We start from the raw sequence: 27,516 nt of genomic DNA on the forward strand, positions 1-27,516 counted from the left end.
ACTCTGTACTCTAATCCTCTAATGAAGACTGTACTCTAATCCTCTAATGAAGACTGTCCTCTAATCCTCTAATGAAGATGCTGTACCCTAGTCCTCTATTGAATACTGTACTCTAATCCTCTAATGAAGACGCTGTACTCTAATCCTCTAATGAAGACTCTGTACTCTAATCCTCTAAAGAAGACTGCAGTATAATCCTCTAATGAAGACTGTACTCTAATGCTCTAATGAAGACTGTACTCTAATCCTCCAATGAAGACGCTGTACTCTAATCCTCTAATGAAGACGCTGTACTCTAATCCTCTAATGATGACTGTGAACTCTTATACTCTATAGAAGACTGTACTCTAATCCTCTAATGAAGACTCTGTACTCTAATCCTCTAATGAAGACTCTGTACTCTAATCCTCTAATGAAGACTCTGTACTCTAATCCTCTAATGAAGACTGTACTCTAATCCTCTAATGAAGACTCTGTACTCTAATCCTCTATTGAAGACTCTGTACTCTAATCCTCTAATGAAGACTCTGTACTCTAATCCTCTAATGAAGACTCTGTACTCTAATCCTCTAATGAAGACTGTACTCTAATCCTCTAATGAATACTGTACTATAATCCTCTAATGAAGACTGTACTCTAATCCTCTAATGAAGACTCTGTACTCTAATCCTCTAATGAATACTGTACTATAATCCTCTAATGAAGACTGTACTCTAATCCTCTAATGAAGACTCTGTACTCTAATCCTCTAATGAATACTGTACTATAATCCTCTAATGAAGACTGTACTCTAATCCTCTAATGAAGACTGTACTCTAATCCTCTAATGAAGACTGCAATCTAATCCTCTAATGAAGACTGTACTCTAATACTCCAATGAAGACGCTGTACTCTAATCCTCTAATGAAGACGCTTTACTATATTCCTCTAATGAAGACTCTGTACTCTAATCCTCTAATGAATACTGTACTCTAATCCTCTAATGAAGGCGCTGTACTCTAATCCTCTAATGAAGACTCTGGACTCTAATCCTCTAACGAAGACTGCACTATAATCCTCTAATGAAGACTCTGTACTCTAATCGTCTAATGAAGACTCTGTACTCTAATCCTCTAATGAAGACTATGTACTCTAATCCTCTAATGAAGACTGTACTCTAATCCTCTAATGAAGACTATGTACTCTAATCCTCTAATGAAGACTGTGTACTCTAATCCTCTAATGAAGACTCTGTACTCTAATCCTCTAAAGAAGACTCTGTACTCTAATCCTCTAATGAAGACTCTGTACTCTAATCCTCTAATGAAGACTCTGTACTCTAATCCTCTAATGAAGACTGTACTCTAATCCTCTAATGAAGACTCTGTACTCTAATCCACTAATGAATACTGTACTATAATCCTCTAATGAAGACTGTACTCTAATCCTCTAATGAAGACTCTGTACTCTAATCCTCTAATGAAGACTGTACTCTAATCCTCTAATGAAGACTGTACTCTAATCCTCTAATGAAGACTGCAATCTAATCCTCTAATGAAGACTGTACTCTAATCCTCTAATGAAGACTGTACTCTAATCCTCTAATGAAGACTGCACTCTAATCCTCCAATGAAGACGCTGTACTCTAATCCTCTAATGAAGACGCTGTACTATAATCCTCTAATGAAGACTCTGTACTCTAATCCTCTAATGAATACTGTACTCTAATCCTCTAATGAAGGCGCTGTACTCTAATCCTCTAATGAAGACTCTGTACTCTAATCCTCTAAAGAAGACTGCACTATAATCCTCTAATGAAGACTCTGTACTCTAATCATCTAATGAAGACTCTGTACTCTAATCCTCTAATGAAGACTATGTACTCTAATCCTCTAATGAAGACGCTGTACTCTAATCCTCTAATGAAGACTCTGTACTCTAATCCTCTAAAGAAGACTGCAGTATAATCCTCTAATGAAGACTCTGTACTCTAATCCTCTATTGAAGACTCTGTACTCTAATCCTCTAATGAAGACTATGTACTCTAATCCTCTAATGAAGACTGTACTCTAATCCTCTAATGAAGACTATGTACTCTAATCCTCTAATGAAGACTGTACTATAATCCTCTAATGAAGACTCTGTACTATAATATTTTCTCTTGTGTTCACTTTGACGCTTTTTCAGACAAGGTGTACTATCCACACAGAGGAGTCTGTGAATAAGCTACATTCCAAGCTGCAAACATCAAACAGCTATACCCTGTCTACCACATAGTTCATCCAGCACAATACGGCAAGTATAGCGAATTCTGCTTGTTTTTCATTGACATCCCTGCTGGTAGTGGAGTTGAGATTGTACCTTTAGGATAGTGGGAGGTAGGGTGGTTAGACTGATCCAGAGATGACAGCCAGTTGAGAGGTAATCTGGGTCTAAAGACTGTGTTGTGTGTCTGGGTGAAAGGAGTCTGTCTCCTGGACAACAGGCTGGTAGTTAGACAGAGGGCATGGATTCTGTTCTCTCTCTGCTGAAGCCTGTGGAGAACTGTTCTGTGTCTGAGTCACTCTGTCAGTGGTCAGAGAAGAGAACTGTTCTGTGTCTGAGTCACTCTGTCAGTGGTTAGAGAACAGAACTGTTCTGTGTCTGAGTCACTCTGTCAGTGGTCAGAGAAGAGAACTGTTCTGTGTCTGAGTCACTCTGTCAGTGGTCAGAGAAGAGAACTGTTCTGTGTCTGAGTCACTCTGTCAGTGGTCAGAGAAGAGAACTGTTCTGTGTCTGAGTCACTCTGTCAGTGGTCAGAGAAGAGAACTGTTCTGTGTCTGAGTCACTCTGTCAGTGGTCAGAGAAGAGAACTGTTCTTTGTCTGAGCCACTCTGATTGGTCAGAGAAGAGACCTATTCTGAGTCTGTGTCACTCTGATTGGTCAGATAAAAGAACTGTTCTGTGTCTGAGTCACGCTGTCTTTATCCTTCTCTCGCTCTCTCTCTCTCTCTCTCTCTCACGATCTCACTCTCTTTCTCTCTCTCTTTCCCTCTCCCTCTCTCTCTCCCCCTCACAGCCAGCCAGCCAATCTCTGTATGCTCCAAAAAGCTATACTATGACATGAAATAAACCCACCTATATATTAAATGAACATTCCCCAAAGGTATGGTGTATGATGCATTTGTAGGATAACCAGCCAGGACTGTTTGTAGGATAACCAGCCAGGACTGTCCCTGGAGGCAGTGGGTAGTGGATGCCTGTTCAGCCCACTCCTCACTGCACAACTGAACTGTGAAGTGCAATCGTCTCCGTGGCTCCTTCCTGTGTCCTGTACATGTGGCTGTGGGTACTTTGATCTCCATTAACACCCGTTTCTGGGAGGCTGTGTGGGAGGTGGGGGCTTTCCTCTCCTCTCCTGTTGAGAGCAGACATTAGCATTAGCCAGAGCAGCTCCATCTGCTGCCATTATTGATGATTCACTTCCTGCCTGCCATATCACATAACAGCAGGAGTGGCACTGTCTTCGCAACATACAGTTACAGCACATGGCTGCAGAAACACCCACAGAGCTGGCTCCTGTCCTGTCTACTCCCAGGCCCAGGGTCAACTATAACACACTACAGACCTGGCTCCTGTCCTGTCTACCCCCAGGCCCAGGGTCAACTATAACACACTACAGACCTGGCTCCTGTCCTGTCTACCCCCAGGCCCAGGGTCAACTATAACACACTACAGACCTGGCTCCTGTCCTGTCTACCCCCAGGCCCAGGGTCAACTATAACACACTACAGACCTGGCTCCTGTCCTGTCTACTCCCAGGCCCAGGGTCAACTATAACACACTACAGACCTGGCTCCTGTCCTGTCTACCCCCAGGCCCAGGGTCAACTATAACACACTACAGACCTGGCTCCTGTCCTGTCTACCCCCAGGCCCAGGGTCAACTATAACACACTACAGACCTGGCTCCTGTCCTGTCTACCCCCAGGCCCAGGGTCAACTATAACACACTACAGACCTGGCTCCTGTCCTGTCTACCCCCAGGCCCAGGGTCAACTATAACACACTACAGACCTGGCTCCTGTCCTGTCTACCCCCAGGCCCAGGGTCAACTATAACACACTACAGACCTGGCTCCTGTCCTGTCTACCCCCAGGCCCAGGGTCAACTATAACACACTACAGACCTGGCTCCTGTCCTGTCTACCCCCAGGCCCAGGGTCAACTATAACACACTACAGACCTGGCTCCTGTCCTGTCTACCCCCAGGCCCAGGGTCAACTATAACACACTACAGACCTGGCTCCTGTCCTGTCTACCCCCAGGCCCAGGGTCAACTATAACACACTACAGACCTGGCTCCTGTCCTGTCTACCCTCAGGCCCAGGGTCAACTATAACACACTACAGACCTGGCTCCTGTCCTGTCTACCCCCAGGCCCAGGGTCAACTATAACATACTCAAGTGTGGGGTGACTATATAAAGATAGCAGTCATATGGAGATATGCAGGACAGTTGGGGTATATTTATGTGTATGGGTCAAGGTAGCGCTATGTTCAGAGGGCTTCTTGACACTGTCATGGGGATTTATATGGCAATTTCATCATTGGTCATAACAGCTCGTGCTATGAAGTGTTGGGATTTTGGGATAGATGAATGTGTTTCAAAGAGGTTGATTAGAATCCATCCGTGGATAAACACACACGCAGGCATGGACACGTGTATTTCCCCGACCCAGACAAAGATGAGTATGAACAGAGTATGCCTACTAAGTAGAATAAGTCCATGGACCTCACAACAAAGCCCTACTGTCAGCATTGGCTCAAATGGCCTTTACATAAACCCATTGTGGCCTTGTCATGCTCTGTCATGCTCACCATATCAAAGAATTTCACCATTTACAGCATTCATACCAGATACTACAGATGTACAATCTTAATTTGATCACCCTGTCGCAAGAGAACTTTCCTGCGGTGCAGGAAATATAAAACTTGTAGTGTTTTTTAGGTTAAAAAAGGCTTCTGAAGTTTGTAATTTTCACTCGGAAAAATGTATCAACCCCTACAAAAATGTCCATTAATTATAATCCACATCATAATTCACATTTCCTGTTGCTGCAGGATTATTTTCCTGCTGTAGCAAACTGGCTCAAAGTATGATCCTGCATCTGTAGTTCCTGTGAATGGCCCTATGTAGTCACTGACTGAGGTGGCAGCCAAAAGAACCAGCGGGGATGTCACTGTTCTGTGATATTTAGTCCATGTGACGAGGAGTGAATGTCATCGGAACCAACTAAACACCCATGTGGCCCGGGGAAGGGAGGAATAGTTAATAGCCCTTAGAGAGCTTCACAAAGACGGCTCGACGGGCAGGGTGAGGAGAGCGACAGCAGCCCTGGGGGGGATCTCTGTCTCTCTTTTTACGCTCAGCTTGTTGGTTTCCGACAGACCCACTTCCTCTATTGGCAACAGCATAGAGAGGATTGATCAGCATATCCTTAGCCATTCAGTTGAATTGTGGCAATTTTCCCGATGAATTGTGAAGTGACAGCCTCTGGAAACTGTCATACAGTCTTTGGACCTGGCAAGTAGAGCTGCCAATATCACATTGACTGCAGCTGAGTAATATTGGATTGGAAATTCATGGAGAAATGTACTTCGCGCATGACAGGATGTCATAGCAGGAAACTGTCAGCCATTGGAGTAACACTGGGATGATACAGGAACAATAGGATTCTGATAGTCGAGGTTTTACTGGGATGATTCAGGACCAATTGTAACGCCCTGGCCATAGAGAGGGGTTTTTGTTCTTTATTTTGGTTAGGCCAGGGTGTTACATTGGGTGGGCGTTCTATGTTCTTTTTTCTATGTTGGTTTGTTTCGTTGATTTTGGCCGTGTGGCTTCCAGTCAGGCACAGATGTAGTTTGTTGTTGCTGATTGGGAGTCACACATAAGTAGCCTGTTTTTCCTTTGGGTTTTTGTGGGTGATTGTTTCTGTTTAGTGCTTTCTGTTTCGTTGTTAGTACCTGACAGAACTGTCGGCTGTCATTTTGTTTATTTTGTCAAGTGTTCTCTTTTTGTATTAAAATTCATTCAAGATGAACACATCCTCCGCTGCACCTTGGTTTTCTTACGACGACAGCCCTTACACCAATAGGATTCTGATAGTCTTATAGTTTTACTGGGATGATTCAGGACCAATAGGATTCTGATAGTCTTACGGTTTTACTGGGATGATTCAGGACCAATAGGATTCTGATAGTCTTGAGGTTTTACTAGGAATATTCAGGACCAATTGAATCCTGATAGTCTTGAGGTTTTTCAGGAAGGAACAGAGACTACAGTAAAAGAGAAACAGACACTGCAGGCAAAAACTCAATTAACACAGAGTGCTCTCTGGAGCCCCCCCCCCCCCCCCCCCTACACACACACACACACACCACACACACACACACACACACACACACACACACACACACACACACACACACACACACACACACACACACACACACACACACACACACACACACACACACACACACACACACACACACACACACACACACACACACACACACACACACACACACATAAACACAACAGAACAAAGCCAAGACAAAAACCCACTGTGAAGCTGTGGGAATCCTATACTGGAGGTCTTCCAATACCCATCTTATAAGTCATCCATCTTGTCAGAAATATAATCGAAATCTCCATTTGGATCTGTTATATTTAATGACTAGGTACTCTGTATTAGAGTAATCTGTATGTATTTAATGACTAGGTACTCTGTATTACAGTGATCTGTTGTATTTAATGACTAGGTACTCTTTATTACAGTGATCTGTTGTATTTAATGATTAGGTACTCTGTATTAGAGTAATCTGTATGTATTTAATGATTAGGTACTCTGTATTAGAGTAATCTGTATGTATTTAATGACTAGGTACTCTTTATTACAGTGATCTGTTATATTTAATGATTAGGTACTCTGTATTAGAGTAATCTGTATGTATTTAATGACTAGGTACTCTTTATTACAGTGATCTGTTGTATTTAATGACTAGGTACTCTGTATTAGAGTAATCTGTTGTATTTAATGACTAGGTACTCTGTATTAGAGTAATCTGTTGTATTTAATCACTAGGTACTTTGTATTATGGTACTCCGTTATATTTAATGACTAGGTACTCTATATTATAGTAATCTGTTGTATTTAATGACTAGGCACTCTTTATTACAGTACTCCATTATATTTAATGGCTAGATACTTCTTTATTACAGTAGTCTGTTGTATTTAATGACTAGGTACTCTTTATTACAGTACTTTGTTGACAAATAACATCTGCTAAATATGTGTATGTGACCAATAGAATTTGATTTGATTTGATGTCAGACTGGGAAGAATGCACATTATCAAATGGGGGAACTTCAGTATGGGAAAGAGGGTTGTAAGGCCTGTGAGGAGAGCAGGGATGAAGAAGGAGGGAGGAGAAGAAAGGGGAGGAAGGGAGTGAGGGGAGGGGCAGAGAGAGGGATGGAGCCACAGGGGGTTCTGGGTAATAGCCAGGAGGGTCTTAAGATTCCAAGGAGGCGGGCGGTGGGAGACCAAGGGCTGCTGGGTCCAAGCTCTCTTTGAGCTCCACTCAGGCGTTAGGGCAGAAGAGAAAAGACGCACAAATGCAACAAAAACACACTATACACACTCTCTATCTCACTCTCTCTCTCTTTCTCTCTCTCTGTCTCTCTCTATCTCACTCTCTCTCTCTTTCTCTCTCTCTGTCTCTCTCTATCTCACTCTCTCTCTCTTTCTCTCTCTCTGTCTCTCTCTCGCTCACTCTCTCTCACGCTCTCTCGCTCTCTCTCTCTGCCCAGCAATGACCTTTTACTGCGTACAGACCCAAACTTACCTCCTGACTAGTTTCACTAAATCCCAATCAGAGCAATCTCCTGGAAGGAAAACATGGGCTTTTGTGAAAGCTGCTACGGTTGAGATGTTTGGAACGACAGTACTTATCACAGATGTTTCACACAAAAGATTGATTGTATTCCTACTGGATTATGATTATGACACCCAAACAGCTTAGCACGGAAAAGTTTGCTCACTTTTCACAGCAGAAATAGCACCCCTCACCTCTTCTGTCCCCATTGTTCAATAGCACTACGCTGCCTTACCAGGCAAAAAGGCAGTAACTGCTCATAGCGTGGAACTGAGAAAAATGGCTTTTATTTACCTTGGCTTCACAGTAACTTTATCCAGTTACTGCTAACATGACTCCCATTTTCTCCAAAACACAATACAATAGAGGCAGGATACATGTCCACATGATTAAGCGTGTATTTAACGTTGCAAAAACGACATTAACTCATTTTCGACCAAATGAGCAGTTACTGCCTTTTTGCTTGGTAGGACCTTGAGTGACTCACAACACCCATTTGCAGGAAATGTAAATGGATGAAAACACAATATGGTTGGAATATGTCCCCTACTTCTCCTCATGGTGTTATCACAGACCAAATATTGACCCAAGTTCCCACTGGACATTCAAGTGAAAATACATACAATTCAACTTCGAGAAGAAAGCCAGGGAACAAAGGCAGAAAAACATGCGTAGGGAAACAGACATAGGGAAACATGCGTAGGGAAACAGACATAGGGAAACATGCGTAGGGAAACAGACATAGGGAAACATGCGTAGGGAAACAGACATAGGGAAACATGCGTAGGGAAACAGACATAGGGAAACATGCGTAGGGAAACAGACATAGGGAAACATGCGTAGGGAAACAGACATAGGGAAACATGCGTAGGGAAACAGATATAGGGAAACATGCGTAGGGAAACAGACATCGGGAAACATGCGTAGGGAAACAGACATAGGGAAACATGCATGGGAAACATGCATAAAGAAACATGTGTAGGGAAACATGAATAGGGAAACATGCGTAGGGAAACAGACATAGGGAAACATGCGTAGGGAAACAGACATAGGGAAACATGCGTAGGGAAACATGCGTAGGGAAACAGACATAGGGAAACATGCGTAGGGAAACAGACATAGGGAAACATGCGTAGGGAAACATGCGTAGGGAAACAGACATAGGGAAACATGCATAGGAAACGTGCATAGGGAAACACGCATAAAGAAACATGTGTAGGGAAACATGAATAGGGAAACATGCGTAGGGAAACAGACATAGGGAAACATGCGTAGGGAAACAGACATAGGGAAACATGCGTAGGGAAACAGACGTAGGGAAACATGCGTAGGGAAACAGACATAGGGAAACATGCGTAGGGAAACAGACATAGGGAAACATGCGTAGGGAAACAGACATAGGGAAACATGCCTAGGGAAACAGACATAGGGAAACATGCGTAGGGAAACAGACATAGGGAAACATGCGTAGGGAAACAGACATAGGGAAACATGCGTAGGGAAACATGCGTAGGGAAACATGCAAAGGGAAACGTGCATAGGAAACGTGCATAGGGAAACACGCATAAAGAAACATGCGTAGGGAAACATGAATAGGGAAACATGCGTAGGGAAACATGAGTAGGGAAACATTTATACTCTGTATAGTCGTAGACCTCTCTATTTGCAAACAAGAGAGTATGAAGTATCCAAGACCAAGAACGTCTTTCAATAGTTATCAACAGCTATCTACAGTCCCAGCTAGTGATAGGTCTGCCACAGTGAGACACAGCGAGAAAGAGAGATAGATGGATGTATATAGAGAGGGAAGGAGAGAGAGTAAGAGGATAGAGAGAGAGAGAGGGGGAGAGAGAGTGAGTGGTGCAGCCCACATCTAGAGGAGTACAGAGCAGTGAGAGGAATAGAGGGAGGGGAAGAGAGAGTAAGTGGTGCAGCCCACATCTAGAGGAGGACAGAGCAGTGAGAGGGATAGAGGGAGGGGAAGAGAGAGTAAGTGGTGCAGCCCACATCTAGAGGAGTACAGAGCAGTGAGAGGGATAGAGGGAGGGGAAGAGAGAGTGAGTGGTGCAGCCCACATCTAGAGGAGGACAGAGCAGTGAGAGGGATAGAGGGAGGGGAAGAGACAGTGAGTGAGTGGTGCAGCCCACATCTAGAGGAGTACAGAGCAGTGAGAGGAATAGAGGGAGCAGGAGAGAGAGAGGGGAAGAGAGAGTGAGTGGTGCAGCCCACATCTAGAGGAGGACAGAGCAGTGAGAGGAATAGAGGGAGCATTAACTGCTGCTCCAGGGCTGCATGCAGCTGTCTGGTCTGGGGCTGAGAGGGAGCAGGAGAGAGGGAGGGGTAGCTCATAGGAGGAGGAGAGGACCTGAAGGGAGAAAGAGGAGAGACGGGGTAAGAAGAGGGGAGGAGAGAAACAGATGAGAGTGAGCGGAGCATAGTAGGCCGGTTGACTGGATGTATCGTGGAGAAGCTAGGAGAAACTGGCAGACTGCAGCCGGTCTATAAAAGGGAGGAGGGGCCTGACAGATCGTGGTTGTAGTGTCACTACTCTACTCAGCACTAAGGTAAGATATTGGTTTCACTGAGGAGACTGTTTTCGCAGAGTAATTCAGATATACTATGGCTGGCTGTGTGTGTGTGTGTGTGTGTGTGTGTGTGTGTGTGTGTGTGTGTGTGTGTGTGTGTGTGTGTGTGTGTGTGTGTGTGTGTGTGTGTGTGTGTGTGTGTGTGTGTGTGTGTGTGTGTGTGTGTGTGTGAGTTGGGGGGTATTTCCTGTCCTTTCAAGGCTGTCATAACCATCTCCTGGGGTTATGAGATGGATGGATCACATATACAGTTAGATGGTGACGAGTTAGGTGTAGACTATGGCTAGCATGGGGACACCCTGCCATGACTTGAGCTGAGAGACACCATGCTTTAGTCTCACTGCGCTGTCAGTGAGACAGAGAGCAACGTACGCAGTCCCGCGTGCCGTCCACTGGTGACAAATGAATGAGTGTCCTTGTGGTGAGAACTCAATGCCAGTGCTCTTTCTCTGCTGCCCTGAGGCCTCTTCCTGCTGTTCTGCTGTTTCACATTAATACTTTAACAAGCTAAGCATTATGCTCAGTCATTCTAGGGGGTAGCTTCTTTAACTCTGCTTTTTGAGAGGAAGGAGGGAGGTAAACGAGGAAGGAAAGGAATTGAGATGTGCAGTGAGTGGAATGAGTACCAGACTACTCCCACAGCACTCAGAGGTGAGAATCTCGGGAGTACAAAAAGTGCTGTGACAGCGGCTGTCTGTGGACATGTCGAGCTCCAGCTATATCAATGCCGTGCCACACTCCTTCACCTCCACCCCCACGACAAAGTGATTACTGGTCTGCCTGTGGGTGGGAGTGATTACTGGTCTGCCTGTGGGTGGGATGGGTGAGAGTGATTACTGGTCTGCCTGTGGGTGGGATGGGTGAGAGTGATTACTGGTCTGCCTGTGGGTGGGATGGGTGAGAGTGATTACTGGTCTGCCTGTGGGTGGGATGGGTGAGAGTGATTACTGGTCTGCCTGTGGGTGGGATGGGTGAGAGTGATTACTGGTCTGCCTGTGGGAGGGATGGGTGTGCTAACTGGATTGTGTGCACCGCTTGGTCTCCACCGGCTGAAGACCAGATGTACTGTAGTCTGTAGGACAGGAAGAGACCATAGCAGCATGGCAACAGGGACGTCTCTATTTGCACACAGCACTGTGACTGTTCCCACCCTTGAACAATGCTGAATTGTGGCTGTGGTGATGTCATCTTGTCACTGATCTGACAGTGTCATAAATCTCCTTTCCAGAAGGACTTCCTGTCTGGTTTTTTTTAAATATATGTATTTAACCAGGCAAGTCAGTTAAGAACAAATTTGTATTTACAATGACAGACTAACAGTGGGTTAACTGCCTTGTTCAGGGGCAGAACAACAGATTTTTATCTTGTCAGCTCGGGGATTCGATCCAGCGATCTTTCAGTTACTGGCCCAATGCTCTAACCACTAGGCTACCTGCCGCTGTCTGCAAGCAGAAGTTCCCCTTTACCACAAACCTAGGATCTATTCACCATCCCTGATGTATCATCAATCATTAGTGGGACAAACCTCAAAACTGGCCTTGGATCAGTGTCTAAGGGCCATCCAGCTCTACACCTGTGATTAGGTCTAGTGTGACCCAGAAGATAGATGTATCTCACGCTGCAAGGCAGGAATTTGGTCAGTACATGCTTGTGGGTAACGACAAACAAAAGAAGTGGTTTGAGTGTTTTTATGATGGAGTCAACCACTTGGTGGGTCCAAGCCCAGGACATACGTGTCAGAGAGGAATCATTTCATGGAGCCGCCTCCTTGTTAGTAGTTGGTGATTTCAGACTCAAATCACTTGTGAGGGACTGCTCTTGTCTATCATTATTTACTTACTCACTATTTTATGTGAAATAGTTTCTTGTGGCATTGAACGTTTGCCACACTGCAAACATTTCACACTCTGACTAACATGGGATTTGAATTACCATGACAGTACTGACAAAATTCCTCTGAACTACAGGGGCGGACAGAAGGGATTTTGAAGAAAGCAACACTCCTCTTTAATATCTTTACTAATGGGGGTTTCTCTAGGGATTTTAGAACAGTAATCTCAAAGTTAAAGGAGAAATCCACCCAAAAACGATATTTTGGTGTTTGTTTCATTAGTCCATTGTTGACGTTGTCCCAAAATGTTTTACCTGTCAGCAATCAATTTTTCAAGATATATAACTTTCAAAATACAGAAATCTTCACCATATGATGATGTTTTTTGCGTCATGTGATACAAAATGCATCACACAGAGATGATTTCTATATTTTGAAAGTTGATTGCTGACAATCAAAACATTTTGGGACTATTTCAACAATGGACCAAAATACCAAAATATAGTTTTTTGGTGGCGTTTTCCTTTAATACTCTAATGTGGTATGATCATTTTGTGTTTTTTTCCCTAAATCTAAAATAATCCAATTATGTTCAACCAGCCGGTTGATCTAAGCTATTAACCATGAATGCCCACTAACCTGTCAACTAAACAGCTGACATTAACCAGCATATACATTAACCAGAAAACCACCATGTCAGCACATTGAACATGATAAAACAGCAACTAACTGGTGCCTTCAATATAGCCCAGTGCTGGTATTGCAGAAACTCCTTTCTGAACCTCCCTCTTTAATATCTCTCTATTTCTTCTCCATCAGATGTCATGGCGTCCGACATACCGAAGCTCCAAGTTTCGAAACGTCTACGGCAAAGTGGCCAACCGAGAGCACTGCTTTGACGGCATTCCCATCACCAAGAACGTCCATGACAACCACTTCTGTGCCGTCAATGCCAAGTTCCTGGCCATCGTCACGGAGAGTGCCGGTGGAGGGTCCTTTATCGTTATCCCTGTCTCCCAGGTAACCATGGCAGCAGGCCAACAGTGAGGCATTACGTTCTCTGGGCTGCATATCTCTCTGAAACATCTACTCTGAGAATGATTCGTATTTTTGCACTTTAGGTTGTCCTTTTCTCAAAGTCAAAGCACATGACATTCTTTCACTCCTTCCACCACCAATGTATAGCACCCATTTGGGTGGTGCCACGGCAGCCATTTTACGTAATAACGATCACCACACATGTGGTGAGGTGTCATTGACTTCTAATATAACCCTGTAACGATCAGTTCCAACCCTAACCCTGTAAAGACCAGTTCCAACCCTAACCCTGTAAGACCAGTTCCAACCCTAACCCTGTAACAACCAGTTCCAACCCTAACCCTGTAAAGACCAGTGCCAACCCTAACCCTGTAAAGACCAGTTCCAACCCTAACCCTGTAAAGACCAGTTCCAACCCTAACCCTGTAAAGACCAGTTCCAACCCTAACCCTGTAATACCAGTTCCAACCCTAACCCTGTAACGACCAGTTCCAACCCTAACCCTGTAAGACCAGTTCCAACCCTAACCCTGTAACGACCAGTTCCAACCCTAACCCTGTAACAACCAGTTCCAACCCTAACCCTGTAAGACCAGTTCCAACCCTAACCCTGTAACAACCAGTTCCAACCCTAACCCTGTAAGACCAGTTCCAACCCTAACCCTGTAACAACCAGTTCCAACCCTAACCCTGTAAAGACCAGTTCCAACCCTAACCCTGTAAAGACCAGTTCCAACCCTAACCCTGTAAGACCAGTTCCAACCCTAACCCTGTAAGACCAGTTCCAACCCTAACCCTGTAACAACCAGTTCCAACCCTAACCCTGTAAAGACCAGTTCCAACCCTAACCCTGTAACGACCAGTTCCAACCCTAACCCTGTAACGACCAGTTCCAACCCTAAGCCTAACCCTGTAAAGACCATTTCCAACCCTAACCCTGTAAAGACCAGTTCCAACCCTAACCCTGTAAAGACCAGTTCCAACCCTAACCCTGTAACGACCAGTTCCAACCCTAACCCTGTAAAGACCCGTGCCAACCCTAACCCTGTAATGACCAGTTCCAACCCTAACCCTGTAAAGACCAGTTCCAACCCTAACCCTGTAAAGACCAGTTCCAACCCTAACCCTGTAAAGACCAGTGCCAACCCTAAGCCTGTAACGACCAGTTCCAACCCTAACCCTGTAACAACCAGTTCCAACCCTAACCCTGTAAAGACCAGTTCCAACCCTAAGCCTAACCCTATAAAGACCAGTTCCAACCCTAACCCTGTAAAGACCAGTGCCAACCCTAACCCTGTAACAACCAGTTCCAACCCTAACCCTGTAAAGACCAGTTCCAACCCTAACCCTGTAAAGACCAGTTCCAACCCTAACCCTGTAAAGACCAGTTCCAACCCTAACCCTGTAAAGACCAGTTCCAACCCTAACCCTGTAACGACCAGTTCCAACCCTAACCCTGTAACGACCAGTTCCAACCCTAACCCTGTAACGACCAGTTCCAACCCTAACCCTGTAAAGACCAGTTCCAACCCTAACCCTGTAACGACCAGTTCCAACCCTAACCCTGTAAAGACCAGTTCCAACCCTAACCCTGTAACGACCAGTTCCAACCCTAACCCTGTAACGACCAGTGCCAACTTCATACTCCTCAACCAGATACCAAATCCAACAATGTAGCTAACAATGGTACGCAAGACTTGCACTTAAATATCTTGAAGGACATTGTTGTAATGGAAAATGTGTAGCTTTCAAAGACCTTAAAAGTATGGACTGTGGTGGGAAAATGTTGATTTTACCTGAAGAGGAGTCTGGTTTTCATTAATGATTCCAGTGATTACTGGAAATACATTTGGATGACATATGATATTTATGTTTTACTGTTCTACAAAGCAAACCTTTTCTGGAGATCTTTAAACACTCACCTTTAGGTTTAACGTGAAGTTATGATAATACTGTGTTGTGTGATTGTATATATTAAGCATCTCCAATCCTAAATTAAATCTAGAATCGGCTTCCTATTTCGCAACAAAGCCTCCTTCACTCACGCTGCCAAACATACCCTCGTAAAACTGACCATCCTACCGATCCTCGACTTCGGCGATGTCATTTACAAAATAGCCTCCAATACCCTACTCAATCAATTGGATGCAGTCTATCAGTGCCATCCGTTTTGTCACCAAAGCCCCATATACCACCCACCACTGTGACCTGAATGCTCTCGTTGGCTGGCCCTCACTACATATTCGACGCCAGTCCCACTGGCTCCAGGTCATCTATAAGTATTTGCTAGGTAAAGCCCCACCTTATCTCAGCTCACTGGTCACGATAACAACACCCACCCGTAGCACGCGCTCCATCAGATATATCTCACTGATCATCGCCAAAGCCAACACCTCGTTGGCCGCCTTTCCTTCCAGTTCTCTGTTGCCAATGACTGGAACGAATTGCAAAAATCGCTGAAGTTGGAGACTTATATCTCCCTCACTAACTTTAAGCATCAGCTGTCTGAGCAGCTAACCGATCGCTGCAGCTGTACATACCCCATCCAACTACCTACCTCATCACCATATTGTTTTTATTGACTTTTTTTGCTCTTTTGCACACCAGTATGTCTCATCAGCCCAGGCAGGGAAGTTATAAACTTGATCTCCACTATAAAAAGCATCTAGACGTTATCTCACATTTCTTTTAGACTAACATTTGGTGTTCAACAGCAGAGATCTGTAATAACCTTGCTGTCTGTCTCGCCGACATTTGCAACATTGTTTCAATATAGAAATTTGACCTCCAGGTGTCCTATGGTACTGAACGTGTCGGGAGTCGGGACGAGACAGACAAGCTGGCAGCTTTCCTCAGCCAGTCGAAATCATGAATCAGACCAATTTTTAGGGATGTATACGAACAAATGTCAATAGAAAAACACAAAATGCAGCTAGTTTTCTGTAAATCCAGCTTCAGTTTGAAGTGATCTCCCTGGCAAGAGAGAAAATGTTCTATGCCAGGTGAAATCTCACATCATTAGCTCATTGTTATGGATGTATCCCAAAAACAATCACGAGAAAACAGCTTAAACAAATGCAAATGCGGCTACTTTGTTGTTATTCTGGCCACACTGTTTGATGTGACTGTGGTAGCAAAAGTTGGCTAGTTAGCAAGCAAGGGATAAGAACGTTGCCAGCCATCATGGCAACAGAACATTTAGAACAAACGACTGAGTCGCGTCCATAGATTTAGAACAAAAATACTTATCTACTGGGTCGCGTCTCTGGCAACCGAACCGATAGAACGAAGGACCAGCCCGTTTGGGGAGCAACCATAGATTTGTGTTGGGGATATATCTCGTGGAAGGATGAAACAATATGAATAAATTAATTTAAAAAAGTATTTTTATGAAAATATGTCAATCATTATTTGAATGTTGTATAAATGTGATAATGCCCTTGAAGCAGGAGTTTGGAGGATATTGACACGGTTTGCCGGCCCTCGACTTCATCTCTGGCCTAATAACACCTGTGCCAATATATCCTCCAAACACTGGCTTCTCTGGCATCATCGTTTAAGTAGATGTTTGTACTCAATCACATCCTCTCTTTGAGACTAATCAAAATGGTTATTAGCCCGAATGGCTGTAAATAGTATGAAACCCATCTGCACCCTGGGATATAAAAGACCAACTACTATTTACTGAGTCCTGTCTCTTCAAGACAGACTTTGCCAAGATATTTCCACTGCTTCTGGCTGCAAAGCCTTTTATCCTGAGTGCAGGCCAAATCAAACTGTTACCAGAGGGCAGTGCACATCTGAGTTCAGGCCTTGATATGGTAATTCAGCAAGATGCTGTTATCCAAAGCAACTCTCTGTAAACATACAGTATATGTTCCATGAGTGACTTAAAGCCCAGCTTTGGTGTGGCAGCACTATGCTCCAATCAACTAAAGCAGTTACAGTTTACATTTCCCCAATTGATGTTTCATTTGAAGTAGTGGAATAGAGTCCAATCCAGGGTACAAGAAGATCTGCAGCTGCTACAGGGTGTAAATATACATCTATGCGGAACCAATATTCTAATTAGGAAAAGCAGTTATAGGAATGAAATGGGTGGGACACACACTATAATAGAAAACCACTGTGGGGAATTTTCTGCTCTAGTATTTTACAGCTATTTATTGAATGGGAGAGTTTCTCAGAGTTTCATCAGTTTCTGCATTTTCACCACGTGAAATATGGTGAAATATGAAAGCCACTCAATTAAAATGTTGCAGATATATCGTATTAATACCATATTAAAAGTTTTGAGGGATTTCTCATTGCCGTTAGTTGACTTGGCACTTCCATGAACGATGGTCTTTGAGGGGACAAGCTATGAACAATACCGCTCTCCTCCAAGATCTTCCATTCTTTATTGCCATGGTCCCTCTCTTTCCACCTCATGCCAAGTTATACTACACTACCTAGCATGCCCCACCCTGTCCCTGTCATGGTCCCAAAGCATTCTACAGCTTTCACTTGGATCAGGCATCAATGGCTCTTTTGTCATGGGTATCCAGAGTCATTCAGCTTACTGTGTTGTAATTCATCTGGCTGAGCTCATGGCTTTTATCTGTTCGATTGCCTCATAATTGGCTCATGTGTTTCGGTGTAAGACTTGGGCTACTTTCACAGCCCTCCTCAAAGCAGCTTTCTGCTCGTCTGATTGCAGAATCTTCAACACATATTTTTAACCCTACATTTATTTCTAGTACCATCCACAGGGTCTGGAAGGTGGCTCATATACTCCCCCTTCACAAATGTGTTGACCCGTATGACCTAAATAATTATAGCCTCATTTCCAAACTCTATTGCCTAGCAAAGATTATTTTATAACTATGAAATGTATTCTAAATGTACAGGAGTCAGGTTCCAGACCAGGTCATAGCACCATCTCTGATACTTCTTTGGTTTTAAATTATGTTCTTAATTGTTTGGATGAGAAAAAACATTGTGCAGACCTTTTTATTGACCTGTCTAAAGCCTTCAACACTGTGGATTGCGCATTACTTATTCAAAGGCTTTCATCAATTGATCATGACCAGGCTGGTTTGAAACTATATTAAAGGACAGAATACAGTGTGTATATACTGATGGTGTTAAATCAGGTTTTCTGGATTTAACATAGAGTGTCCCACAGGGATTGATTCTTGGTCCTGTTCTTTTCACTATTTACATTAACAGTATTTGTTTATCTGGAGAAGAAGAAAAAAAAATGTCACCTGTATGCAGATGACACTGTGGTGCATGCTATTGCCCCCACAGCTGACCAGACTCTATCAGAGCTTTAATCTGTCTTTATTGCCCTGCAGAAAGCTTTTGTTGAACTGAAATGGTTACTTAATGCAGGTAAAACCAAGTTATTATTATTATTATTATTATTATTATTATTCTTTTCCAAATCATGTAAAAATGTATCTGATGATTTATGCATACCTACTTTGGACGGTGCCCTCATTGATCGTGTCCACGCTTATAAATATCTGGGCATCTGAATTTACAAAAAGCTACTATATCTTTTCAAAGAAGCATGTTGATGAGTTAGTTAAGAAATGTAGAATTAAAATAGTCTTCTTCTGTCAGAACAGGTCCTGTCTTTCGTTAAAAAGCAAAAAACAAATAATTCAGTCAACATTCATTCTGGTTATTGACTACGGTATAGTCATCTAACGGTTAAGCTAGCTATAAAGAAAAACTAAACAACCACCTGTTTGATCCACAATCCCTTCACACATGTCTGAAAATTCTGTGTTATGGTTGGAATAACTTTTGTTGGCTGTTATTCATTGGCTTAAAAATCTGGTGTTGATTTTGAGTCTATGAATATGTTCACAGCATTACACACAGACACACAGTAACAATATTGTGTGCATCACCTGACCTTTGCCCTGTTTTAGGAAATACTATACGTTATATGACAGTAGGGCTGGAGTAGTGGAATGGAAATACTATACGTTATATGACAGTAGGGCTGGAGTAGTGGAATGGAAATACTATACGTTATATGACAGTAGGGCTGGAGTAGTGGAATGTAAATACTATACGTTATATGACAGTAGGGCTGGAGTAGTGGAATGGAAATACTATACGTTATATGACAGTAGGGCTGGAGTAGTGGAATGGAAATACTATACGTTATATGACAGTAGGGCTGGAGTAGTGGAATGGAAATACTATACGTTATATGACAGTAGGGCTGGAGTAGTGGAATGGAAATACTATACGTTATATGACAGTAGGGCTGGAGTAGTGGAATGGAAATACTATACGTTATATGACAGTAGGGCTGGAGTAGTGGAATGGAAATACTATACGTTATATGACAGTAGGGCTGGAGTAGTGGAATGGAAATACGATACGTTATATGACAGTAGGGCTGGAGTAGTGGAATGGAAATAGCATACAGAGGCTATGACTCTCGTTCAGTGAAGAAGGGAAAAAACATGAGTAGAAGAAGTATGGTATGCAAAATGATGTCACCAGTCACAGTTTAACCACTGGAAAATCCACCCCCACTGCCATGCTGGGTAGATGCAGTCGTTGTGGAGAGAGATATCCCACTGCCATGCTGGGTAGATGCAGTCGTTGTGGAGAGAGATATCCCACTGCCATGCTGGGTAGATGCAGTCGTTGTGGAGAGAGATATCCCACTGCCATGCTGGGTAGATGCAGTCGTTGTGGAGAGAGATATCCCACTGCCATGCTGGGTAGATGCAGTCGTTGTGGAGAGAGATATCCCACTGCCATGCTGGGTAGATGCAGTCGTTGTGGAGAGAGATATCCCCACTGCCATGCGGGTAGATGCAGTCGTTGTGGAGAGAGATATCCCCACTGCCATGCTGGGTAGATGCAGTCGTTGTGGAGAGAGATATCCCACTGCCATGCTGGGTAGATGCAGTCGTTGTGGAGAGAGATATCCCACTGCCATGCTGGGTAGATGCAGTCGTTGTGGAGAGAGATATCCCACTGCCATGCTGGGTAGATGCAGTCGTTGTGGAGAGAGATATCCCACTGCCATGCTGGGTAGATGCAGTCGTTGTGGAGAGAGATATCCCACTGCCATGCTGGGTAGATGCAGTCGTTGTGGAGAGAGATATCCCACTGCCATGCTGGGTAGATGCAGTCGTTGTGGAGAGAGATATCCCACTGCCATGCTGGGTAGATGCAGTCGTTGTGGAGAGAGATATCCCACTGCCATGCTGGGTAGATGCAGTCGTTGTGGAGAGAGATATCCCACTGCCATGCTGGGTAGATGCAGTCGTTGTGGAGAGAGATATCCCACTGCCATGCTGGGTAGATGAGATGAAACTGAGATATTAAACCTACAGATATTATGGAACCTTCAGGTGAAACTGAGATATTAAACCTACAGATATTATGTAACCTTCAGGTGAAACTGAGATATTAAACCTACAGATATTATGTAACCTTCAGGTGAAACTGAGATATTAAACCTACAGATATTATGTAACCTTCAGGTGAAACTGAGATATTAAACCTACAGATATTATGTAACCTTCAGGTGAAACTGAGATATTAAACCTACAGATATTATGTAACCTCCGGGTGAAACTGAGATATTAAACCTACAGATATTATGTAACCTTCAGGTGAAACTGAGATATTAAACCTACAGATATTATGTAACCTTCGGGTGAAACTGAGATATTAAACCTACAGATATAATGTAACCTTCGGGCTAAACTGAGATATTAAACCTACAGATATTATGTAACCTTCGGGTGAAACTGAGATATTAAACCTACAGATATTATGTAACCTTCAGGTGAAACTGAGATATTAAACCTACAGATATTATGTAACCTTCGGGTGAAACTGAGATATTAAACCTACAGATATTATGTAACCTTCAGGTGAAACTGAGATATTAAACCTACAGATATTATGTAACCTTCAGGTGAAACTGAGATATTAAACCTACAGATATTATGTAACCTTCAGGTGAAACTGAGATATTAAACCTACAGATATTATGTAACCTTCAGGTGAAAATGTGGTATTGGTCCTACAGATATTAAATCAAATCAAATTGTATTTGTCACATGTGCCGAATACAACAGGTTTGTACCTTACCATGAAATGCTTACTTACAAGCTCTTAAACAACAGTGCAGTTTTAAGAATGAATTGGTACTATATTTACTAAATAAACAAAAAAATAAACGTAAGTTTAAAAAAAAGTAACACAATAAAATAACAATAACGAAGCTATATACAGGGGGTGCCGGTACCGAGTCAATGTGCAGGGGTCCAGGTTAGTCGAGGTAATTGAGGTAATTTGTACATGTAGGTAGGAGTAAAGTGACTAGTCCAGTGATTAGTCCAGATGGCCATTTGATTAATTGTTCAGGAGTCTTATGGCTTGGGGATAGAAGCTGTTAAGGAGCCTTTTGGACCTAGACTTGGCGCTCTGGTACCACTTGCCGTGTGGTAGCAGAGAGAACAGTCTATGACTTGGGTGACTGGAGTCTTTGACATTTTTTGGGGCCTTCATCTGATCCCGCCTAGTATAGAGGTCCTGGATGGAAGAAATCTTGGCCCCAGTGATGTACTGGGCTGTACGCATTACCCTCTGTAGCGCCTTATGGTCAGATGCCGAGCAGTTGTCATACCAGGCGGTGATGCAACCGGTCAGGATGCTCTCGATGGTGCAGCTGTATAACTTTTTGACGATCTGAGGACCAATGCCAAATCTTTTCAGTCTCCTGAGGGGGAATAGGCATTGTCGTGCCCTCTTCACAACTGTCTTGGTGTGTTTGGACCATGATAGTTTGTTGGTGATGTGGCAAAGTTCTCGACCTGCTCCACTACAGCCCCGTCAATGTGAATGGGAGCGTGTTCGGCCCTCCTTTTCCTGTGGTCCACAATTAACTCCTTTGTATTGCTCACATTGAGGGAGAGGTTGTTGTCCTGGCCCCACACTGCCAGGTCTCTGACCTCTTCCCTATAGGCTGTCTCATTGTTGTCGGTGATCAGTCCTACCAGCTAAGTGTCGTCAGCAAACTTAATGATGGTGTTAGAGTCGTGCTTGGCCACGCAGTAGTGGGTGAACAGGGAGTACAGGAGGGGACTAAGCATGCGCCCTGTGTTGAGGATCAGCGTGGCAGATGTGTTGTTGCCTACCCTTACCACCTGGGGGCAGCCCGTCAGGAAGTCCAGGATCCAGTTGCAGAGGGAGGTGTTTAGTCCCAGGTTCCGTAGTTTAGTGATGAGCTTTGAGGCCACTATGGTGTTGAACGCTGAGCTGTAGTCAATGAATAGCATTCTCATGTAGGCGTTCCTTTTGTCCAGGTGTGGAAATGAAAAGTGGGTAGTGGGAGTGAGATTGAGATTGAGATTGCATCATCTGTGGATCTGTTGGGGCGGTTTGAGAGTTTTATGTAACCTTCAGATGAATCTGAGGTATTGGTTCTACAGATATGATGTAACCTTCAGGTGAATCTGAGGTATTGGTCCTACATACATGATGTAAACCTGTATAAGAAGAATGTACTTATCAAGTAATAGTGTGTTTGTGTTTCTCACCAATCAGTGTGTGTGTGTGTGTGTGTGTGTGTGTGTGTGTGTGTGTGTGTGTGTGTGTGTGTGTGTGTGTGTGTGTGTGTGTGTGTGTGTGTGTGTGTGTGTGTGTGTGTGTGTGTGTGTGTGTGTGTGCGTGCATTTGTTTCCCTATCAGTGTGTAGAGCTGCTGTGTGTCTAAGTGTGAATGCAGCAGGGTATAACAGCCCTGTGTTAGAGAGTCTCTGGTGAACACAGCAGGGTATAACAGCCCTGTGTTAGAGAGTCTCTGGTGAACACAGCAGGGTATAACAGCCCTGTGTTAGAGAGTCTCTGGTGAACACAGCAGGGTACTCCAGCCCTGTGTTAGAGAGTCTCTGGTGAACACAGCAGGGTACTCCAGCCCTGTGTTAGAGAGTCTCTGGTGAACACAGCAGGGTACTCCAGCCCTGTGTTAGAGAGTCTCTGGTGAACACAGCAGGGTACTCCAGCCCTGTGTTAGAGAGTCTCTGGTGAACACAGCAGGGTACTCCAGCCCTGTGTTAGAGAGTCTCTGGTGAACACAGCAGGGTACTCCAGCCCTGTGTTAGAGAGTCTCTGGTGAACACAGCAGGGTATAACAGCCCTGTGTTAGAGAGTCTCTGGTGAACACAGCAGGGTACTCCAGCCCTGTGTTAGAGAGTCTCTGGTGAACACAGCAGGGTATAACAGCCCTGTGTTAGAGAGTCTCTGGTGATAATGCGTTGTGTGGCTGTTGCCAGATGACATCATGAGAATGTCTTTGATTGGAAGTCTTTTGTCTTTAACCCTTAAAGGGAGCCAACCAGTGTACTGAATGCCCAGAGGACCTGGTTCAACCCAAGGTCTCATTCACACCATCTCAGAATTGTGATCCAGATTCACCCTGGCTTCTGCCTGATGCCCTCCTGTTGTCCTCTATTTATTTTTATTCAAAGACTTCGAATTCCATAACCAATTTAATAATGGCATAATCCTGTAAGACTTACACTGAGGCCCAATATGCTTCTACAAAATGATATCAAGCTTTGTTTTAATATTTTATCAGATGTGTTCCCCACTTTCCCTCAGCTAATGAGGAATTCATATTTCTGATTAAAACTGTGACATCTGTCATGTCTGTTGAGTATTGAGGACCTATGGGAAATCAAACAGGAGATGATGAGTTTAGCCAATAGAAGAAATCTCTGGAAGAAAGTCTACATTAGAAAATGACACACTAATTGACTAAAGTTGGTAAAGTTTTACTGTGGGAAGCTTTTGAGATTGGACTCTTTTTCTGAAAAGCCTGGGTAGGGACTTTAGCTGTAAATCTGTTCTGCTATGAAAAGGATACTCCAAGTTATGAATGCTGGCCTTGGTTTGTCACACACATACACACACACACACACACACACACACACACACACACACACACACCACACACACACACACACACACACACACACACACACACACACACACACACACACACACACACACACACACACACACACACACACACACACAAATACAGCATATACAGTGCATTCGGAAGGTATTCAGACCCATTGACTTTTTCCACATTTTGTTAAGTTACAGCCTTATTTTAAATTGATTAAAAAAATACAGAAATAACTTATCAATCTACACACAATGCCCCATAATGACGAAGAAAAAACTTGCTCCAAAGCGCTCAGGACCTCAGACTGTGGTGAAGGTTCACCTTCCAACAGGACAACGACCCTAAGCACATAGCCAAGACAACGCCGGAGTGGTTTCGAGACAAGGCTCTGAATGTCCTTGAGTGGCCCAGCCAGAGCCTGGACTTGAACCCGATCGAACATCTCTGGAGAGACCTGAAAATAGCTGTGCAGCGACGCTCCCCATCCAACCTGACAGAGCTTGAGAGGATCTGCAGAGAAGAATGGGAGAAACTCCCCAAATACAGGTGTGCCAAGCTTGTAGCATCATACCCAAGAAGACTCAAAGCTGTAATCACTGCCAAAGGTGCTTCAACAAGGTACTGTGTAAATGGTCTGAATACTTATGTAAATGTGATATTTAAGATTTAGTTTTTTAATACATTTGCAATGCCATTATGGGGTACTGTGTGTAGATTGATGAGGGAAAAAATGATTTAATCAATTTTAGAATAAGGCAGTAATGTAAGAAAATATGGAAAAAGTCAAGTGGTCTGAATACTTTCCGAATGCACTGTATATATAAATATAGAAATGCATGCATGCACGCACGCACGCACACACACACACACACACAGCCAGTTCCACTCAGGCATGGCCTGAAGCTCTCAGCCATATGTCTCTGAGGAAATAAGAAGGAGGTCAGTGGATTGAAGTGACATCAAACATTCATGACATCATGACCAACATTGAGAGGTCTCAGCCATGATCCATCCAAGTCTGTTAATCCAGCGCCTCACTGTGGACGTAGAGGCACATTGCAATAACAATCCTTTGGTTGGCCCTGGTTCTTAAACAAAGGAAATGATGTTATTTCTTCAATGTGTATTTCTCGGCTGCTTTGTGTTTATGTTGATTGTAGACTTTAACAGCCAAGTGTTGAGTTTGTTTGGTAATTGAAGGATCAGCGGGGATAACATTGTTACAGTATCAGTACACTTTCATCATGGTTTATTAGCACCCCAAGTCTTCAGTTACACTAATTCAACATTTATCTGTAAGGGTGAACGTTTAAAAGAGACGTTATTTGACTGGGGTCATCAAATTATCCAATCAATTTTGTAGGGTTGTGTTAACTGTTTACATGGCTAGTGTTACTCAGTGGTGTCCTCTGACCTTGACATATGTAGGGTTGTGTTAACTGTTTACATGGCTAGTGTTACTCAGTGGTGTCCTCTGACCTTGACATATGTAGGGTTGTGTTAACTGTTTACATGGCTAGTGTTACTCAGTGGTGTCCTCTGACCTTGACATATGTAGGGTTGTGTTAACTGTTTACATGGCTAGTGTTACTCAGTGGTGTCCTCTGACCTTGACATATGTAGGGTTGTGTTAACTGTTTACATGGCTAGTGTTACTCAGTGGTGTCCTCTGACCTTGACATATGTAGGGTTGTGTTAACTGTTTACATGGCTAGTGTTACTCAGTGGTGTCCTCTGACCTTGACATATGTAGGGTTGTGTTAACTGTTTACATGGCTAGTGTTACTCAGTGGTGTCCTCTGACCATGACATATGTAGGGTTGTGTTAACTGTTTACATGGCTAGTGTTACTCAGTGGTGTCCTCTGACCTTGACATATGTAGGGTTGTGTTAACTGTTTACATGGCTAGTGTTACTCAGTGGTGTCCTCAGACCTTGACATATGTAGGGTTGTGTTAACTGTTTACATGGCTAGTGTTACTCAGTGGTGTCCTCTGACCTTGACATATGTAGGGTTGTGTTAACTGTTTACATGGCTGGTGTTACTCAGTGGTGTCCTCAGACCTTGACATATGTAGGGTTGTGTTAACTGTTTACATGGCTAGTGTTACTCAGTGGTGTCCTCTGACCTTGACATATGTAGGGTTGTGTTAACTGTTTACATGGCTAGTGTTACTCAGTGGTGTCCTCTGACCTTGACATATGTAGGGTTGTGTTAACTGTTTACATGGCTAGTGTTACTCAGTGGTGTCCTCTGACCTTGACATATGTAGGGTTGTGTTAACTGTTTACATGGCTAGTGTTACTCAGTGGTGTCCTCTGACCTTGACATATGTAGGGTTGTGTTAACTGTTTACATGGCTAGTGTTACTCAGTGGTGTCCTCTGACCTTGACATATGTAGGGTTGTGTTAACTGTTTACATGGCTAGTGTTACTCAGTGGTGTCCTCTGACCTTGACATATGTAGGGTTGTGTTAACTGTTTACATGGCTAGTGTTACTCAGTGGTGTCCTCTGACCTTGACATATGTAGGGTTGTGTTAACTGTTTACATGGCTAGTGTTACTCAGTGGTGTCCTCTGACCTTGACATATGTAGGGTTGTGTTAACTGTTTACATGGCTAGTGTTACTCAGTGGTGTCCTCTGACCATGACATATGTAGGGTTGTGTTAACTGTTTACATGGCTAGTGTTACTCAGTGGTGTCCTCTGACCTTGACATATGTAGGGTTGTGTTAACTGTTTACATGGCTAGTGTTACTCAGTGGTGTCCTCAGACCTTGACATATGTAGGGTTGTGTTAACTGTTTACATGGCTAGTGTTACTCAGTGGTGTCCTCTGACCTTGACATATGTAGGGTTGTGTTAACTGTTTACATGGCTGGTGTTACTCAGTGGTGTCCTCAGACCTTGACATATGTAGGGTTGTGTTAACTGTTTACATGGCTAGTGTTACTCAGTGGTGTCCTCTGACCTTGACATATGTAGGGTTGTGTTAACTGTTTACATGGCTAGTGTTACTCAGTGGTGTCCTCTGACCTTGACATATGTAGGGTTGTGTTAACTGTTTACATGGCTAGTGTTACTCAGTGGTGTCCTCTGACCTTGACATATGTAGGGTTGTGTTAACTGTTTACATGGCTAGTGTTACTCAGTGGTGTCCTCTGACCTTGACATATGTAGGGTTGTGTTAACTGTTTACATGGCTAGTGTT

The 27,516-nt window shown here is 43.6% G+C and overlaps 1 protein-coding gene across 3 annotated transcripts in view; it reads left to right on the forward strand.

The window, feature by feature from the left end:
* The window catches only part of LOC106593363 (coronin-2B), a 117,433-nt gene that overhangs the window by 73,294 nt on the left and 16,623 nt on the right, over positions 1–27,516 (forward strand). Inside the window, exons 2-3 of one of the 3 annotated variants that reach the window (XM_045708777.2) lie at positions 2,167–2,274; positions 13,138–13,338. In XM_045708777.2, the coding sequence (XP_045564733.1) occupies positions 13,138–13,338 (201 nt within the window). In that variant the 5' untranslated portion in view covers positions 2,167–2,274. Of the gene's footprint in view, positions 1–2,166; positions 2,275–9,908; positions 10,467–13,137; positions 13,339–27,516 lie in introns of those variants that run through there. The other 2 variants (XM_045708776.2, XM_045708775.2) reach the window with 2 other exon arrangements.

This window comes from Salmo salar, chromosome 26 (genome assembly GCF_965601325.2).
Source record: "Salmo salar chromosome 26, fSalSal1, whole genome shotgun sequence".
NCBI classification, from domain to species: Eukaryota; Metazoa; Chordata; class Actinopteri; order Salmoniformes; family Salmonidae; genus Salmo; species Salmo salar.